Source organism: Pezoporus flaviventris, unplaced genomic scaffold (genome assembly GCF_033815535.1).
Source record: "Pezoporus flaviventris isolate CSIRO_AGI_PZ_B2104156 unplaced genomic scaffold, CSIRO_AGI_Pfla_v1 ptg000063l, whole genome shotgun sequence".
In the NCBI taxonomy this organism is placed as follows: Eukaryota; Metazoa; Chordata; class Aves; order Psittaciformes; family Psittacidae; genus Pezoporus; species Pezoporus flaviventris.
The window spans coordinates 6,836,396-6,854,066 of record NW_026892611.1 but is presented as its reverse complement, the minus strand read 5'-3'; the positions used below and the strand labels follow the sequence as shown (position 1 = coordinate 6,854,066).

General features: G+C 51.2%; 1 protein-coding gene across 5 annotated transcripts in view; it reads left to right on the top strand.

The window, feature by feature from the left end:
- GTF2IRD1 (GTF2I repeat domain containing 1) overlaps nt 1-17,671 on the top strand; it is a 63,392-nt gene that overhangs the window by 19,885 nt on the left and 25,836 nt on the right. For all 5 annotated transcript variants that reach the window (XM_061470359.1, XM_061470358.1, XM_061470360.1 and 2 more), the window contains exons 2-10: nt 2,203-2,331; nt 4,325-4,466; nt 6,942-7,088; nt 10,627-10,810; nt 11,959-12,251; nt 12,656-12,745; nt 13,652-13,735; nt 14,850-15,033; nt 16,240-16,265. In XM_061470359.1, coding sequence (XP_061326343.1) covers nt 2,209-2,331; nt 4,325-4,466; nt 6,942-7,088; nt 10,627-10,810; nt 11,959-12,251; nt 12,656-12,745; nt 13,652-13,735; nt 14,850-15,033; nt 16,240-16,265 — 1,273 coding nt within the window. In that variant the 5' untranslated portion in view covers nt 2,203-2,208. The remainder of the gene's footprint in view (nt 1-2,202; nt 2,332-4,324; nt 4,467-6,941; nt 7,089-10,626; nt 10,811-11,958; nt 12,252-12,655; nt 12,746-13,651; nt 13,736-14,849; nt 15,034-16,239; nt 16,266-17,671) is intronic.

The window sequence follows — 17,671 nt, the reverse complement described above, 5'->3', positions numbered from 1 at the left end:
CTTTTGGGGGTTAAGAAGGGAGTGATGCTCCCTGGATGAGCCCTTTCCTGATGGTGTTTCCCAGGTGCCCCAGTGTTGTGGCTGCTCAGTGTCCAGGAAGCAGCTCAGGGCCAGTATCAGCCCTGCAGGCACCTCAGTGCTCCCTGCCTGCTGCAGCAAAGCACCTCTTGTTCACACAGCATCGATGTAGAGAAGGGATGTTGAGTTCCCCGCACACACAGCTGCTCAGGAGCTCGCACAGGAAAGGGTCCTTTGTCCATCCATCCGTCTGCCCATCCATGTGCTGCAGGGCTGGGGCAGGGCAGACCATTTCCTGGTGTTTCTGCAAGCCTTAATGATGGAGGTGCCTGGCAGAGCCCTGTCGGGGTGGCTATGAATCAGTCCCCATCAGTGTGGGGACATCTGGGGGTCTGTGCCAGGGGGAGGTAGCACCCAGGCTGTGGGACTGTGTGTTCGGTTTCCTGCTTTATTTTCTAAGCTGATGCCTAGTTTGGGGTGTCGTTTCCCCCAGTATCATCCTGGGGGAGAAGAGTTGTCTGTTGGCATTGTTAAGTGTCACAGGGGAATTTGGGTGGCTGTCAGTGTGGTACAAGTGCTCGCACAGCTATGGCGTTGCCATCCACAAGCACCGCTTGCCTTTTCTCATCAGCTGGTGATGAAGGAAAAACCAGCCTTGAGGTCTCTCCAAGAGCCGTTTCTGAAAGTCAGTCTTTATTGTTTAACAAGGAATTGTCTCTACCTCGTCTCCTTGGTATGCTCACATAAGAGTGAGCTTTTGCGGGGTTGAGGACACATTCATCAGCCCTCACCCTCTATGTGCTCAGGCACCTGCAGAGAGGCCGGCACGGGGGAAACTTGTCATTTTGGACCAAAATCCAGCATTTCTCAGGTTGCATGAGACAGCTGCTTTGTGTGCGGAGTCCTTCTGCTTGGACACAGGTATGACCCGGGGCAGGAAGGTGACTTTGGGGTTTTGCTGTTGACTTTTAACCCTGGTTTTCAGCAGTGCCGAGCGGCCGCGGTTATCGGCTGAGCCACAAATCAGGTTATGTGCAGGCAGGTTCATTCATATTCCCCGGCTCCTGCCCGTCTGGCCTTGTTAGAGATTCTCCAGCCTCTTTTATCCGCTTGCAAACACATGATTTATGATCCGGTTCGAGTGGCTCCGGCTAATTTGTCACCCTTTATTCGCAGGATTAAAGCCGGGCGGAGTGATGCTGCCCTGTGGATGGAGGGGTGATAGCTGGGAGGGACCATGCTGGGTGCTGGGTAGGGGGTGATGCTCTCTCAGGTGTGGGTGCCCCAGCGTGGCAGTGGGGTGATTTATGCAGGGTGAGCCCCTGCCTCAGTTTCCCCTGCAGCATCAACGTCACCGTGGGCCATGTGTGCACCAGGGCACAGAGACCTGGTGGAGTTGCTGCACACGTGGCATTTTCCCCCTGTTTTGCAGTGAGGGATGGATGTCCTGGGGCTGAGGCCCTTCTTGTGTGGGGGGTCCGTTTGGACTGCCCAGTCCTGCTCTCACCAACACAGTCCCCCAGGAGCTGCAGGATGGGATGATTTGGTGACCCTCATCATGAGCTGCCACTCTCCCTTGGGGTGAAGGCAGAGCGCCCTGAGGCTTTGGCCCGTTTCGAGGACACCTTTGGGTGCCAGGCTCTCTTCTTGCCCATGGTTTAGTGGGGGAAGCACTAGGACAACCAGCACGGTGTCCTTGGGAGGACACATGCATCACCCCCTGCTCTCTGCTGTGCTCAGGGCTCAGGCACAGGCTTGGGCACTCTGTGTCCTCTTCAGTGCCACATCCTCCAGGTTGGCATGGTCACAGCCTGCTCATCATGCAGTCGGTCCAGTGTGCCCGTGCAGTGGTGGCATCTTGGGTGAGTCCCGAGGGCAGGGGTGACCTGGCCACTAATGGGACACGCAGCATCAGCTCCTGAGGGCAGAGATGACCTGGCTGCTGCTGGCACACACAGCGTTGGCTCCAGGGTTTGATTATAGCTTAGCAACATCTGCAAGTACCTGCCTTTAGCAGAGGAGATGTGGGGAACATGGGGCTCAGGCTGGTCCCAGCCTTGGTCCCTTGTGTACCCATACTGTATGCTATGGCATGCGCTGGTAGTAGGGTTGCTCTGGTGATGCTCAGCTTTGGCTCCCTGTTAGTAACAGTGATGCATTCCTCATTTGTTTTTCTGTTTTCAGGTGAATATGGCCCTGGCAGGGAAGCCTTTAGATGTGACTTTCAGCACCTCCAGAGCTGGCCAGTGGAATATGGTTTTTCCCCAGAAAGACGAAATCATCACCAGCTTAGTGTCTGCCTTAGACTCCATGGTAAGAGGCCAGTGGCATCCCTGTGCTCCTCCCTCCTTTCATCTCCCTTTAGTGGGCTGGCTGGGAGTAGGGCTGAGGCAGAAGGGCTGTCGAGCTCATCCCATTCCCTTGGGAAAGCCCAGGAAGCTCCTGGAGCCAGGAAATAAAAACCCTCTCCCACCCTGACAGCCATAAGGATCATAAAGTCAGCCCAAGTTAATCTCAGAGGTGTATTGTTTTCCCATTAATATTTATGTTGGTATCAACTGAATGTAGGGTGCTTGGGTTTTTTTTTTCCTTGATGTTTTACCAATGTTACCAAGAGCTTTTACACAACGGGAGAACAATGGCTTTTATCTCCGAGAACAAAGAAAATAACTTTCATATCTTTTGACGTAGAATTCCCGGTGGAAACCTTGCCTAAGTCAGCCATGCTTACATAAACAAGATAACTGTCTGGATTAAGTCTTGTGGACCAGAGCTAATCATATTTTTAACTGTGAATGTGATCAAGAAGGGAAAGTGAGTGTGTAGTAACAAATGTCTAATGCAATGCAACGTGCTAAAGAGCCTTGCCTTTTTACAGCCAAGTCATGTTTAATGTATTTATCTTGGATGCGTCTTCTCTACGCAGGTAGGGGTTTTTTCCTCACTATTATTACTAGTTTCCTTCTCTTTGACCATCACACTAAGGAGCAGGTTCCTCAGAGCTGATGCACGCCAAGCAGCTTTGATGATTTATAAACGTGCCATCCCCTACAGCAAATCGTGTTATCGTAGTTTGGCTTCTTAATGAATATACATTATCCTGCAGTCCTTGTTACGTGCTTACACCCAGGCCAGGGGGCCGGGCTGCTCCTGAAATTCAGCCTTTATCCCAGTGCTTCTCCAGTGTCCCCCTGTGCCCACTGAAGCCTGGATGCCTGAATGTGTGCTAACCCAACCATGAGGCCACATGCGTGTCGCCAAATGGGCTTAGGGTTTGGATTTGTTCTGCTTCCAAATCTCACATCCCGTACATTTTGTATTTAGTTTTGGAGTGTTGGGCTTTTTGATCAAAATACTTCCATTTGCTGTTAGGTTTTTGAGAGGTTTCTTCAAAGTACCCGTTTTGGGGGTTGTGATTCAATACCTCCTTCTTGAAGGTGAGCAGGAGGTAAAATGACCCAATATAGAGACTAGTTTAAGCCCACACAAGCCAAGCTCACTGAAGATAGCTTAGTGTGGGGCTGGTCCATGGGCTCTGCTCCCTGTCCTGCTCCCTCCTGGCTACCAGCATCCCCCAGCCCCTCCATGGTGGCAGGCAGTGTGTCTAACAGAGCTGCTTATGGGAACATCCCTGTTTTACCCGTTTAAATAGGGACATGGGGATGGCATCTTCATAGTATCAGTGCTGTAGCAATGGGAATGTAACTCAGGTTGCCAGCACTGTGTAACTATTACAATATAAAAAATAATACTAAAAATGCATATAGATGTGTATTATGTAGAGCAGGAAGTGCACATTACATAAAATGGATTAATGGAGGAAGTCTTTTCCATCTCTTTAATGTTTTGCATAACTGTACAAGAAGAATCATTCGACTAATCCAGACTTTGACCATATTAGTGTTCTGCAGCTGAAATAAGATTCCCGTGCTCTTTGTTTCATTAGAGCTGGTGGAAAAATACAAATAGTTGTTGGTTGGTTGGTTGGGTTTGGGTTGTTTTTTTTTTTACAGGAATGTTTTCTTTTAAAGAAATGCTAAAAAATATTCACTTTTAGGATAGGAAAAAGTGAAGCGAAATAATGGGTAAATAGTTCTTGTTTTCCAGCAAAGCACCGCTCAGCTGGAGCTGTAAAGTGTTTAGGGGATGTCATAAAACCCGTGAAATTCTGACCCAAACCAGAATATTGCTTTTGATGGGGGAATCTTTTGATGGGAAGACCAAAATCCCACTGGAAAATGGCACAGGGATGCCACGGGGGGGGGAGGATGCTCGCACAGCTGCTCTGACCCCGTGCCTCCCGCAGTGCTCGGCGCTCTCCAAGCTGAACGCGGAGGTGGCGTGCATCGCTGTCCATGAGGAGAGCGCCTTCGTGGTGGGCACCGAGAAGGGACGGGTCTTCCTCAGCGCCCACAAGGAGCTGCAGGCCGACTTCCACAAGTTCTGCAGTGAGTATCCCCCAGCAGCGGGCTTCCCCCCCACGCCGGGGTTGGTGCTCCAGTTGTGCCAGCTGGGACTCGCACTGTGCACAGAGGGGTTGTGGTTTGGGGCTCTGCCTGTCTGTGGGGATGAGAGGTGTTTGAAGTGATGGCAGCCCTGCGTGTTGTGATGCTGACACTCAGCTCTCTGCACACATCCATGTCTACTGGCTCCCAAAACCAGCCTGAGAGCTGAGGGGGAGGTGGGAGCTGTGCTGTGAATCCTAGAATGGTTTGGGTTGGAAGGGACCTTAAAGCTCATCCAGTTCCAACCCCTGCCATGGGCAGGGACACCTTCCACTAGAGCAGCTTGCTCCAAGCCCCTGTGTCCAACCTGGCCTTGAACACTGCCAGGGATGGGACAGCCACAGCTTCTCTGGGCACCCTGTTCCTGACTGGAGACATGCATTTCTTGAGCAGCATCATTCCTGGCTTGCCAGCCGCTGCTTTACCTACTCCATGCAGGAGCTGGGATGGGATCTGGCTTTGGTGGTGCTGGGGACTGTGAGTGCACATGCATGGTGTTGACAGAAACCATACTGGTGCTTAATCCATTGGAGAGATTGCTCGGGAAGGGCTCACTGTAGTGAAAACATCAGCGCTGTCAAGCTGCCAGGGCCACTGTCTGCTCAGGTTATTCACTGCACGTGTGTGGGGTGAGGCAGAATGGCTTTGCAGGAGCAGCTCTGCCCCTCTGTTCTGCCCATGTGGGCAGCTCCCTGCCACCTCCACCTGGAGAGCTGTTAGCTATCCTGCATGCTGTTTTGCAGGACAGGAAGTGTTTGAAGGATGTTTCCTTCATTCAAAGGTGACTCTGCCTCCCTTTCCCACCTCCCATCAGAGGCATGGAGGTACCCAAGTGGTGAACAGCAGCAGGATGGCCAATGGGAGGAAGCTCCCTCTTGTATATTAAATACCAACTGTGTCTTCTTAGAGCTCACAATATGGATGAGCACCTGCAAATCTCGCTTTTAGACATGTATATACTGCTGTGCTGGGGCAAGGCACCCGACATTAGACCCTGACTCCCCTCTCTTTTGGTTTCATTTACACCTTTGTCAGAACGAAATGGTCGCATCTGGTTGAAAGCACAAAGTCTTAACGATGGGGTTCAGGCGAAGAGACTGATGCTGGAGACAGGGTGAAACGTGATAACTCTGTCTTGAATTATAAATGGCCCAGGCTCAACTCCGCTCCATAAAGCTCTTAAAACTGGCACGCGGTGGAAAGCATCCCTGGAAGTGCCTCTGATTTATGGTCTAGCTGCCCCCTTAGAAAGGATCTGAATTAATCTAAAGCAGACATCGCTGGGAGATGTAAGAAGCCTCTTATCTCTCTGGGTGTGCAGACCTCGCTCGAACGCTCTCCTTTATCTGAACCTCTGCCTCAGCCTTTCCTGGTGCATGGGGTACTTGACAGTGATCAGGATTAATGTCAATGGAGGAGAGTTAGTGCCCGGCTGAGAGGGCGAGTCAGTCGTAGGAGGATGTGGATGCAGATGCTTTGCACCACCTTGGTCAAACACCCCAGAATAGTTTTCCAGGGCCCGTTTCCCTGTGCTGTGGGGGGCCTGCGGAGCTCTCCAGGGGTTGTGTGGTGTTGGGTGGCTGTCCCCTTTCTTATGTCTAGTTCTGGGGTATTCTGGGTGGCTCTCGCTCCCATCCCCATGATGCCCCAGCCATGGGCTGTTTCCACAGGAGGGATCCACAAGCTCCTACTTGCTTGCCAGGCAGCATCCAGGGTTGATCACCAGCAGAAGCCTGTCGAGGATGATGAAGGAATTAGTCCTTTGCCACCGAAAATCCCTTGTGAATTGCTTTGGATAGAACGGCAATAATGCACTTGTAGTGTTTAATTTTCTGTGCGTTTAGAGATGCAAGGAAGTCATTGCCGAAGATATGCTTTATTTGAGGTTTAATGGGGGAAATTAGCAGGAAATAGCTGGTATTACCAGGCTACGTGATGCTGAAGGGTAAAAAAGCCTCTGAGAAAGGCGGATTTTCTTTTCCTGAGAGATTGAAGGCTAAGCAGATTGAAACCAGAGAAAAGAAATGTGCTGCCCAATTAATCACAACAGTTTCAGTTCAGCTAAATGGGTAAAACCAGGGAAGGGGGGGGCACACATAGGATCACCAACCCCATGATGGGGTGACTGCCTATCCCACCACCTTCCCCTGCATGTCTGGGGCTGTCTGGGGTTGTGGCACTGTCCTAGCTCGGGGACTGGGGTGGGTGGGAGACCTGGGACACCCACATGCCTGGTGCCAATGGGACCCTGTCTTGCCTGGGGTTTGGTGGGCTGGGATGCATTCAGCCCTGGCTAAACGTGATGTAACCTGGCCAGTGGGTTTGATTATTTCACAGCCACTCAGAAGCATGAGTGGCATCACCCATGAGCCCTCTTCTCATTGCAGCATCTTCTGGTTTCTCCTCTCCCCCCCACAGGAGTCCAGCAGAAGAAGGAGCAGGACGCAGAGGTGCAGAAGAAGGCAAAGGAGTGCGGGCGAAGCGTGCTCAGGGTCTCCCCGGACCAGGGATCAGACGTGTACCTCCTCAGGAAGATGGTAGAGGAAGTGTTTGATGTGCTTTATAGTAAGGACCTTCACGCTTCCATTTGGGGATTTGGATTGCCCCTGGGGCTCTGCCCGGCGCCGCTGTCGGATGCGGCTTTTGGCCCCAGCCTGGCTCCCTGGCAGTGGAGCAGGCGCCTGGCAGCGCAGTGTGGTGGGACGTGCTCCTGCGTAGGGTTAGCACTGTGTTGAGATGGGATCTGGCCACTGCTGCTTCACTTCCCAGTGCCCCAAACTGGGCAAAACCAATCCCTGTGCTGGGGGAAGCGATCTCTGCCATGGCTTGAGGGAGATTTTTCAAGCACACCTTTCTGCCTGACGCCGTGTCTGCAGCACCTCTTTCACAGGCGCTGCTGGGGCTCTGCACTCTCTCATTCCTTTCCCTGGCAAGTCTATTTAAAAGGAAAAAAGATGATTTTTCTAGCAGGCGGCCCCAGCTCCAAGAGACGAGCTGGTGCCGTTCCAGCACATGCATCATCCCCAGCAATAAAGCTTCTGCAATTAAAATGTAGATGACCATATGGCTGTTGATATGTAACCCAGTGGGTTGCAGAGCTCCCTCCAGGCCCAATCTGCAGAGGCTCGAGCCACAGCAGCTCCTGCTTCTCAGTCAGGAGGTCTTCATGGAGTGGCTGGAGGTAGTGGCTGTGGTCCCAGGTCATCTCCCAGCAGCACCTCTAGGGCTGTGCTGTTCTGAGTAGGAAAAGCAAAGTGGGGTTGTGAAAATGGCCCCAATATTCCCCCATAACGCTCAGTGGGTTGCATTAGCCCAGCATGATGCTCTGGGGGAGTTCAGGCTGTGTGGCTGGACCAGCTTTCCTGGGAGAAGCTCCGCATCACCATTTGGGATTTGGGGTGTGCTGCCGAGCCTTTCTGGGGCTGTGCAGGTCTCCTTTATCCTGAAGCCTAGGTGTTGCCCCTATTTGTATGCAGGGTTTGGGAATGGGCACTTCCTCACAATGGGAGTGGGATAATGAATGCTCCCACCCCTGCCCTGTGCTCGCAGGCAGGATTTGCTGCTGCTGGCTGATGTTTAGCGCTTGCTTCACCAGCACCTGGCATGGGCTTCGCAGATAGAAGAGGGAGATGGCATCCCTTCCCCAGGGACAGACAGTTGCTGAGGTTTTCTGAAACCACTTAAAGGGCTTGGAAGCAATATTCCTGTTAATGGGGGTTATCACATTCTCTCTCTGCCTTTGAAAGACTGGACCCGAGTGGGAAGGAAGGAGCAATGCAGAAGAGCCAAGGGAATGCGGTAGGGAGGCCGTTTCGGAGGTTTTACAGGCCTCTTGGGAGCATGAATTATTCATATATGACATACCATAAATGTATAACTGCATAGAAAAGCTTGTTCAGGGTGCATCTGTGCAGGTGGAGGAGGCAGGCGGGCCATCTGTTGGGATGAGTTTGTGATGCTCTTTACCTTGTCAAGGTGCACGGACGTATGTGGGGACAATCTGGCCTGGTCCCCAGTCCAGGGCAGCCAGCACTGCCATAGCAGGAGGAGGTCGGGCATCCCTGGGCCAGTGCTTTTTGGCCTGGCATTGGGTGTAATTCTGTCACTGGGTGTGACTCTGCCTTTGCTGCTGATTCAGTAGGATCAGCCGTTTCCGTCCCTGAGCTGCTCCATGGCAAAACCCACTGGGTGGATGCTCCCCTTCTCGCATGTCCGCTGGGAAAGAGCCTCTCTTGGTTGAATGCGGAGAAATACCGCAGGAGATAATAGGTGCCCCAGGGCGATTCTGTTTCCAACAGCGAGAGAGCTGTCTGAAATTAAGAGTTATCTTTCCTGTGCTTTTTTGGGGGGTGTTATCCTTTCAGTCGCCTCCCATCAACAGGGATTGGAAACAAAAAATCTTAGCAAATGCTCAGTCAAAAAGCTCGCGTATTCCCTCCAGAGCCTGGTAATCTCCACACCAACAGGATGACTGATTACTACTGGCTTCTATTAAACAGGCATTAGTGATGATTATTGTCTCTCTTTCGCTAAACCGTGAGGCTGTGCATGGCAGCGCAGGGCTTGGTGAAGGTCACTTTGACAGTAACACATTCCCCATAAAAATATGTTTGGGGAGTTATTGAGTGTTGGGTTGATAAAGAGCCACTGTTGGGCATCAGGAGCATTTTCCTATCACAAAGAGGAGGTGATGGAGGGAGGTGGAAGGCAGCTAGAGCTGGTGCCTCGGGGCAGGGAAACCATCAGCTTGTAGAAAGTGTACTCATGGTGTTGTGGTTCAAAGGTTCCTTTGGAAACTTCTGTTATTGGCTTAATTAAAACGGTCTCCATCCCGCTTATAAGGAACCTTGATGGCTCGTGGAAGTTGCACGTTGTTAGTTATCACGCGTTCCTTCAAAGAACATATTGAAGGAATCACTTTTAATAAGGACTTGATGACAGCATCACAAGATTTCCAGGGTTTGAGTAAGTTCTTTTGGTGTTTGGTTTTTAAAGAAGAGAGAAAAAAGGTTTTAAGGAAAATCAACAATATGAAATCCTACTGCTATTTAAATGTTCCATGATCTCCTCTGCCTGCCCCTCAACCTTGGAAACAAAGGCGCAGATACATTGCCATGTGGCCAGATGTTCTGCATCTGGACGCTGCTTTGCCAGACAGGTTGCATTCCTTCATGGCTGTTGCTTCTTGCTTCATGCTTTCAGCACCAGGTTTATTGGTTGCAGTGACTTGGGTTGGTTTCCAAAGTAATTTTTCCACAGAGAGCTGGTTTTCCTATGGTGTCTTGCCTGGAGAGCGCTGTAAGCATCTCCAGTTTGGGCATATGTGGGCTCTTTAGCTGGTTTAGAAAATCTCTCTATAGCTGTGATGCTTCCTGGTTCTCTTCTGCTGCTAGGGAAGGGGAAATAGCGTGTTCCTAGCTCCTTGGGGAGATTTTGGTGTCAGACGTACAACAGAACCATGGGGGGACTCTGTGGCCATTCATCAAGGGGAGCTGGTGAGATATCTGGGCTGCTGGAGGTGATTATGCCTCAATACTATGCGTATTGATATTCCTGCTGCCTGTGAACAGTGGGATGGAGGGAGACTGCTGGGTTGTGGTTTTTTTTTCCCTTGTCTTTCAAAGTGCACTGATGCTGCCTGACAGCAACAGCAGTCGAAGTACTTTCCATTCTTCCAGGAGGTAGAATAAGAAAACCACCTGAAAATGAGGTTCCCAGAGTATCTCACTAAACATGAGATAAAAATCAGTGCGAGCCCTTCAGCCTCCTTTGTCAGCTCTCAGCTCCCTCCTGGTGTGCCAGCAACCACATCCTTCACTGGTACGCAGGGTGGGCTTGCGCCAGGTGACCCCAACTGAGGATTTTACTGTGCAACCCGAAGGATGAGACATCTGCTTATTGGGTTTTGTGAGCTTCTTATTAATTAGCTCTTTTAGAAAGGGCTTGTAGGGCCTTGCATGATGAGTGCAGAGGTAGGGACAGGTTTTCTTCCCATAACATATCTGTTGGTATCTCTTGCTCCTGCATTTACTCCTCCAGCCCGGCTCAGCCCTGGTTGGGGTCACAGGGTGTCCGTCAGTGTGTAACACTGTCCCCTCCTCAGGTGAAGCTGTGGGGAAGAGCAGCGTGGTCCCTTTGCCCTACGAGAGGTTCCTGAAAGAGCCGGGCTCGCTGGTGGTGGTTGGTTTGCCTGAGGGGATCAGCTTCAAGAAACCCATGGAGTATGATGTGAAGTCCCTGATGGCCATCCTGGAGCACAGCCACAGCATCCGCTTCAGGCTAAAAAGGTTATTTTGGGGGTCCCCAAGGGGTGGGAGGGCAGCGAGCCCTTGGGATGGCAGAGATTTTGAGTGGAGCAGGCAGGAGGGTCCTTCCCATGTCCCATCTTCTTCTCCCAGACCCAGAAACCTGGGTCCCGCTGTGCCAAAGCCAGCCTTGCATAGAGGTTTATCAGTGTCGGGTGGCTCGAGACCATTTCGGACTTGTTCCTATAATAAGAGCACATAAACGTGCCCATTAACCACAGCACTTTACGTGTCTCTGCCAAAATTTCCGCTGCGGTAAGCTAAGTGCTTTTCTGTCTCCAGAGGGGTTTCCAGTGTAAATGCTGCAAGCTTCTTCTCAGGCTGAGATGGGTTTTTTAACACCAGGCGAGGAAGGAGGCAGGGGAACGCAGTGGGGCCATCTCCCCATTTTGGCCATGTTTTCACAAGGGACTCATCAGGTTTTGGGTGCTTTCCCCCTGCATTTGCCTGGCTGGCAGCACCTTGGATCCGTTCAGAGAAATGCTGAGCGCTACCAAATACCTTCTCTGAAGACTCGGCACTTGTGGAAAATGAGGCTGAGACAGCTAAAAGTAGGACACAGAATCTGAGCCGTCTGTGAGCTCACGGCCGCCTGTCTCATGTGAAGCATGCGAGCTTCCTCAATCCAAAGCTCATCGCTGGGCTGACTGAGGTCCCCTTGAACATACCCTGGGTCCTGGGGGCTGGATCAGGCAATCGAGTCAAGTAGTGATCACATAAATCATTGTACTCCTTAAACTCACTGGGCTGTGGGGCTAGGCAGCTTTGCTTTAGGTAATATAAACGCTTTGAACCATAAGACCAACCTGCTCCATTTAAAGAAGACAAAAAAGGTCCAGATGCCTGAAGAAGCTCAAGAGGTTGAATGATGGCTGTCATTTCTAAAACGGAGAGCTTGGCAGTGCAGCGTGTTCCACCCTCCTTATCATAGAACGGTTTGGGTTAGAAAGGACTTTAAGGTCATCCAGTTCCAACCCCCTGCCATGGGATAGGACACCTCACACTAGACCATGTTGCTCAACCTGGCCTTGTCCTTCCCTCTGTACACCCTTGCTTGTCCATGCTTATCAGTGCCATGAACCCAAACGAACCTATTTTTTCCCTTCCTTTTCTCCCTTCCATCCCCTCAGGCCGGTGGATGAGCCCAGCCGAGACCCAAACCCCAGCGTCGAGTTGAGTTGTACCTCCCTCACCCCTAAGGGTGGACGAGACTCTGGTGCCAACGGCCCCGTGGCCAAATCCTGCAGCCAGGACAGCGTCACTGTCACCAACTTATTGTACGGCGTCTCGGTGCCCACCCAGATGGCCGTAGACATAAAGCAAGAGGTGTCATCCGGGCCGAGCGCGGCCGGCGAGGCGCTGCTGCCCAGGCCCGCGGGAGAGCTGAAGGTGCCTTCCTCACAGGAGTACAGCGACTGCTGTGGTAATAGCCTGGAGTTTGCTCTCAGACGAGGGCACCCCCCCGGCGCTGACAGGGTGTTTTGGGGGTCCTCGGATGAAAGTCGGTGGCAAAGCTTTGGCCCGTATGGAGATGAGCGGATCCCAGCCCTTCCCTGGGTGCCTGTACGGTGCCGATGGGATGCACCTCCATTCTTGCCCTGGAATGCTGGGTGCTGCGCCATGAGGCTGGAAGGGGAAATGATCATGGTAGGGGTTCAATCTGGCCATGACCCCACCGGGTTGTCACAAGGCAGGGGGCATGGAGGAGAGCCAGAAGGGTCAAGTCAGCGTCACCGGTGGGGGGCAGCACGCAGGGTGTTGTTTGGGTGCCCAAAGCATCGGTTGGGGTCTCATCAGCCCTTTCTCCTTGTCTCACCTCTTGTCCAGGACAGAAATCGTCGGTCTCTGGAGGTCCCCTCATCCAGAACGTGCATTCGTCCAAGCGCATCCTCTTCTCCATCGTCCACGACAAGACAGGTCCGTGTCCCACTCTGATGTTGGAGGTGACCAGCAGCCACCTTTTAGGCATAGGGTTCACCCTGGCCCAGTCTCTCCCCATGCTCTGCAGGAACCTGGCAGTTCTGGAAATGCTGCCGTGGGGGATCTTTTCCCTTTACTTGCTGCAACATCTCGGCATTGCAGCCAAGACCTTCTTCCTTGCTTGGCTCCGTCCCTGCCATCTTCACGGTGCTTGGTCCTCAGGCACTGCTGCCTGGCTGGGAAATCCCATCCCTGCTTCATGCACAGGGAGCTGGGCCACAGCTTGGGGTGAGGCCATTGAGCCCGAGCTGCAAACAGCAAATACCCACTGAAAGCTTGGAGTTAGTTCGAAATAAGTGAAACCCACCAGCCCCAGTGTGATTCTGCAGCAGTGCCTGGGGGGATCAGCAATGGGGAGCACACTGTGCCATTCCCCCACCTCCACCCCACCAAAAGGAAATGCAGCCTAAAAATGTTGACATTTTTACATCAAAACCCTTGCCTGCCTGCATCAAAAAGAAGAAAAAGCATGGGTGGGGAAGCTGGGAAAAAGTAAGAGATGAAAAAAGCTCCTCTGTGAAACGGCCATGCCTTTGAAAGGTGAATTTCAGGCTGAGCTTGCTCTGTCCCAGAGGGTCTTTCATTTTGGGGTTGAGAAGTTTTATGGGATCATTCCTTAGGAATCTGCTTTGCGCATGCATGGCTGCAAGGGAGGTTGCTTGGGGCTGGGGAACCCCAGACCTTCTCTGCCAACCTGGCAAAATCCACTCAGGAAGAGGAAAAGCTTTATTTTTGGAGCAGCAAAGTCTTGTTCCTGCTTCCCAGCGCTTCGCAAGAGAAAAGTGCATCTGCTGTGTACAAACCATATGGAAGTTCCTTATTTCTTGTATTTTGTTTTGATAGATAAGTGGGACAGTTTTATAAAAGAAACTGAAGATATCAACACCCTTAGGGAGTGCGTGCAAATTCTGTTTAACAGCAGATATGGTGAGTAGGAGTTAATATCCCATTATGCATCTGCAGCGCTTGTGGTTTGCATATCATTATATAGCAATCATTTTTGTTCCCTAACACAGCAGCAGAAGCCATATGCTAGAGCTCCCTTCTCTTCCCAACACATTTAGCTCAGCAGCTCCCAGGCTCTGGGTGTCTGATGAAGGTTATGTCAATATTTCCATTTGGAACCCCCCCCCACCATCAAGGAATTTATAGCTGGGCTGTAAAGCAGCCCTGGTTTGAAGTGTGGAAGGCCGGATCAGAGCACCCGGGCACCACCGGTGCTTGCAGGCAAGAGGGAGCAGTGGGATGCAGCCGTTTTCAACTCACATGGCAGGGGAAAAAAGAAGGTTATCGTGATTGCAGCTGCTTCTTTCCCACCTGCATGGCTTACGTGTGTCGATGGTGCTCTCCTTGCCGTGGGCAGTGCTTTTGGGTTAGTTCCTGGGTGTTTGGGCAGCTTGGGAATGGGCTGATGGGCTGAGTTTGTCACCTGTACTATCCCCATCAGGCTGTCTAATTCATGAGGTATTGACAGGTTACAGATGAGCCTTATAACTTAAAACCTGTGTATGTGCTGTGCAACTTGTGGGTTATAGATGGGCTATAGATGAGCTCTGTAACTTATAATCTACGTATGTGCTATGCAACTTGTGAGCTCAGGAACCTGCTGCACTCACAGGGAGGTTGGAGTGGGCCATGGGCCACCGCAGCCCCAGCTTGAACAACACTGGGTGCATTTGGAGGTTTTGGAGGACACCATTTGCTGCTGTGCTGTCTCCCTGTTGTCCCATCTCTATCTCCATTGTCTCCCCATTGCCTCATCCAAGGCCAGGTTGGATGGGGCTTTGAGCAACCTGGCCTAGGGGAAGGTGTCCCTGCCCAAGGTAGGGGGTTAGAACTACTTGAGCTTTGAGGCTCCTTCCAACACAAACCATTCTATGATTCATTCTGTGAACTGCTCCTGGGGCTCCCCTTCTGCGACAAGCAAAGAAGAGGACAGGAGGCACTCGCCCTGCTCAAGTTCAAGCCTTTATACCTCTATTTCATCATCTGTAGAAAGCAAAGCGTGCATTTAAGTGAAAACCATGGGTTCCCCTTTCAGCCGAAGCCTTGGGGTTAGACCACATGGTCCCCGTCCCGTACCGGAAGATCGCCTGTGACCCCGAGGTGGTGGAGATCATCGGCATCCCGGACAAAATACCCTTCAAAAGACCTTGCACCTACGGCGTCCCCAAACTCAAGCGGATACTGGAGGAGAGGCACAACATCCATTTTGTCATCAAAAGGTGGGTGGCGAGGAAGGCAGGGGAGAGTGCACGGCCTCGAGGGGATCGGGGGTTTAAGCTGTTCTCTCCATCATCACAGGGTTGGTTTTGACCCTCATTTTACCCTCTTTATGGGAAAGAGCTAGAGTTGTTCAGCTCTTTTTCTCCCCAGAAACTTCTGTTTTCCATCCCTCTCTCCTTGTTTGTGAGGATGTGGCAGGGCCAGCCATACTATAGCCACCCGCCGAGCCCCGTCACCCTGTTGTAAGTCCATACAGACATTCCCAGTGCCACCCAAGCATTTCAGGTGGTAATGGGACCTCTGATCATGGCACAGTGGCATTTGGTGAATGAGAGCGGTGCCTCTGGGTGGGAGGAGGAGCATCCATATTCACAATGCACAGGGATTTTCCTCCACGTTTTGTGGTGACCACTTATGGGCATCCTGTGTGTCTGATGATGAGGATGTGTTGCCTACAAGCAGGGTGTTGTGTCTTAGTGTCTGCATTTGTGTTGGAGTAGGAGGAATGGATGCTCCCCTGGTTATCTCTGTGCTGTGCAGCTCCTCTTTGCTTCTCTGTCAGGAAAATCTGCTTTATAACATATTAATTCAGTCCCTGCCTGTACAGCACTTGTGTTATTCTCCTGCTAGAGGTGTGAAACCGGGGTGCAGAAAAACCCCAGGCTCACACGAGGGCTGAAATACTGACATCAACAGGACTCAGGCATCCTACGAGGAATTACCTTTCCTGATGTCAGCTGCTGGAGGAGCCACTTTGGCCTGTGCCAGACTGGATCAGGCACCAGGATGTGGCCCTGACACACTTTGCTCCCATGAGCAAAGCTGTGTGTGACACTAAAATAGGATATTCAGGAGATGGGTGACAGCCAGTCAATGGTCTGTGTCCTGAAGCGAAGGTCCAGCAACAGCTACTTCAGTCCTACTGTCTCTTTTGGTAAAGCCAACCTATCGCGCTGCATTTAATAATTAAATTAAGAGAATGACTTAGAAGCAGATTTAAAGGTGTTTTAGTTGAAAAGCTGCAAGGTTGCTTGGTTGCACAACAAGCTATAAGGCTTTTTTTCAGCTGAAAAATTCATTCCCTTTTTTTAGAGAATGAATAAAATTACAATTTTGACTTGGTTTAATGTTGTTCATTAATAAAACCTAAATTTCAGCCATTAAAAGCACCTATTTCTAATCCCTTTTTCCCCCTTTCTTCCTAGGATGTTTGACGAGAGAATTTTTACAGGTACGTCCACCACATCCTTTGATTTATTGCCCACCAAATTGAAAGATTATCCAGAGAAGCAGACTTGAAATAATGTCATCTCTGAGCATCAAAAGTGCAGGACACATGCAGTTACCCTCGATGAGGAGAAGCCTTGTTTGTGCCCTACACCCAGGCGTGCTGAGATTGCCTTTGCCTGGGGTCAGTGCACGCACAGTGCACCCCTTAAGTAGTGTTTTGAGGGTTAAGGCAACAATTCCCTGGCTCCCTGTGCCAGGCAGAGCTGCAGCTACAAGCAGCACGCAGCATGTTTCTATGCTTGCAGGAGGAACTAAAATCCCTGCTCACTGGTAAACCTTTCTGCTTTTTGGCTGGGAAGTGCTAGCATCATCCAGCCGCTGACTGTTTTTAACAGAGAAACAACACAAATCCAGTGACAAAACCCCAGGGAAGCAGTTTCTTTGGCTTTCTTTGCCCTGTGTTTTTACTCCTTTTGGTTTGTGCTGGAGAAGCCAGGCCAACTGCTTCTTGGCAAACAAAGAGACATGAACTGATGCCCCCATCCCACCACCTTGATACCTGTCTGAAACACGGCCCTGTACCTGAATTTGTCACTTCCCAGCCCCGCTCCCAGATTGCCTGGGCTTGGCTGGTGAGTAAAGATGTGTTTTGGGTGGCTGTTTGGGGTTTTTCTCCCAAGCCACCAACCCCACACATTGGCAGCTGTCCAGACACCTCCTCAAATATCTCCACCAGCCAGATTAACCTCTGTGGCCTCATGGCTGCCCCAAACCCAAAGATGCTCCTTGGGGATGATGCCCCAGAGCCACCCAAAGGGGACCTCCCGCATCATGCCTCCATAGGGGGGATTTCTTTGTGTCTCTATTCCCATTAATGACTCTCTTTCTCAAGAAAAGGATTTCTTTAAGCTCTTCCCCAAGGGATGAACTGCTGAACTGTGTTTTGGGATGCTTGTGTTTTCCTTGTAAATCTATCACGGTCGCATGGTATCCATGGGCAGGCATCGCACACATCTGTGCTGCAAGCTTGGGGGTTACATGGCAGGGAGGTGCAGGTGGAAATGAGGAGATGAGGAAGCAAACCCAGCAGGACTGGGGTGGATGGTGGTTCCCCCTCCCCTGCATGATCCCTGCAGGGCTACCAGAAGCAAAACACATTAAACCTGTGTTTTTGTGATTCGTGTCAGCACATCTGACTGTGCAGGGGGGAGGAAAAAGCATCTGCTGAGTCAGGAGGTGCTGTTTCTGCAAAGACACTGTTTTCGGAGCAGAGCTGTATTTTAAGTTGCCAACTGCAAAGTATCCCAAAGCTTCCCTGTACAGTTTTGCTCACCCTTTAATTAAAATACCCACCACTGCTAGGAAACCTATTTTTGCTACTCCCCTGGGTAGCAGCTTCAGGCAGGC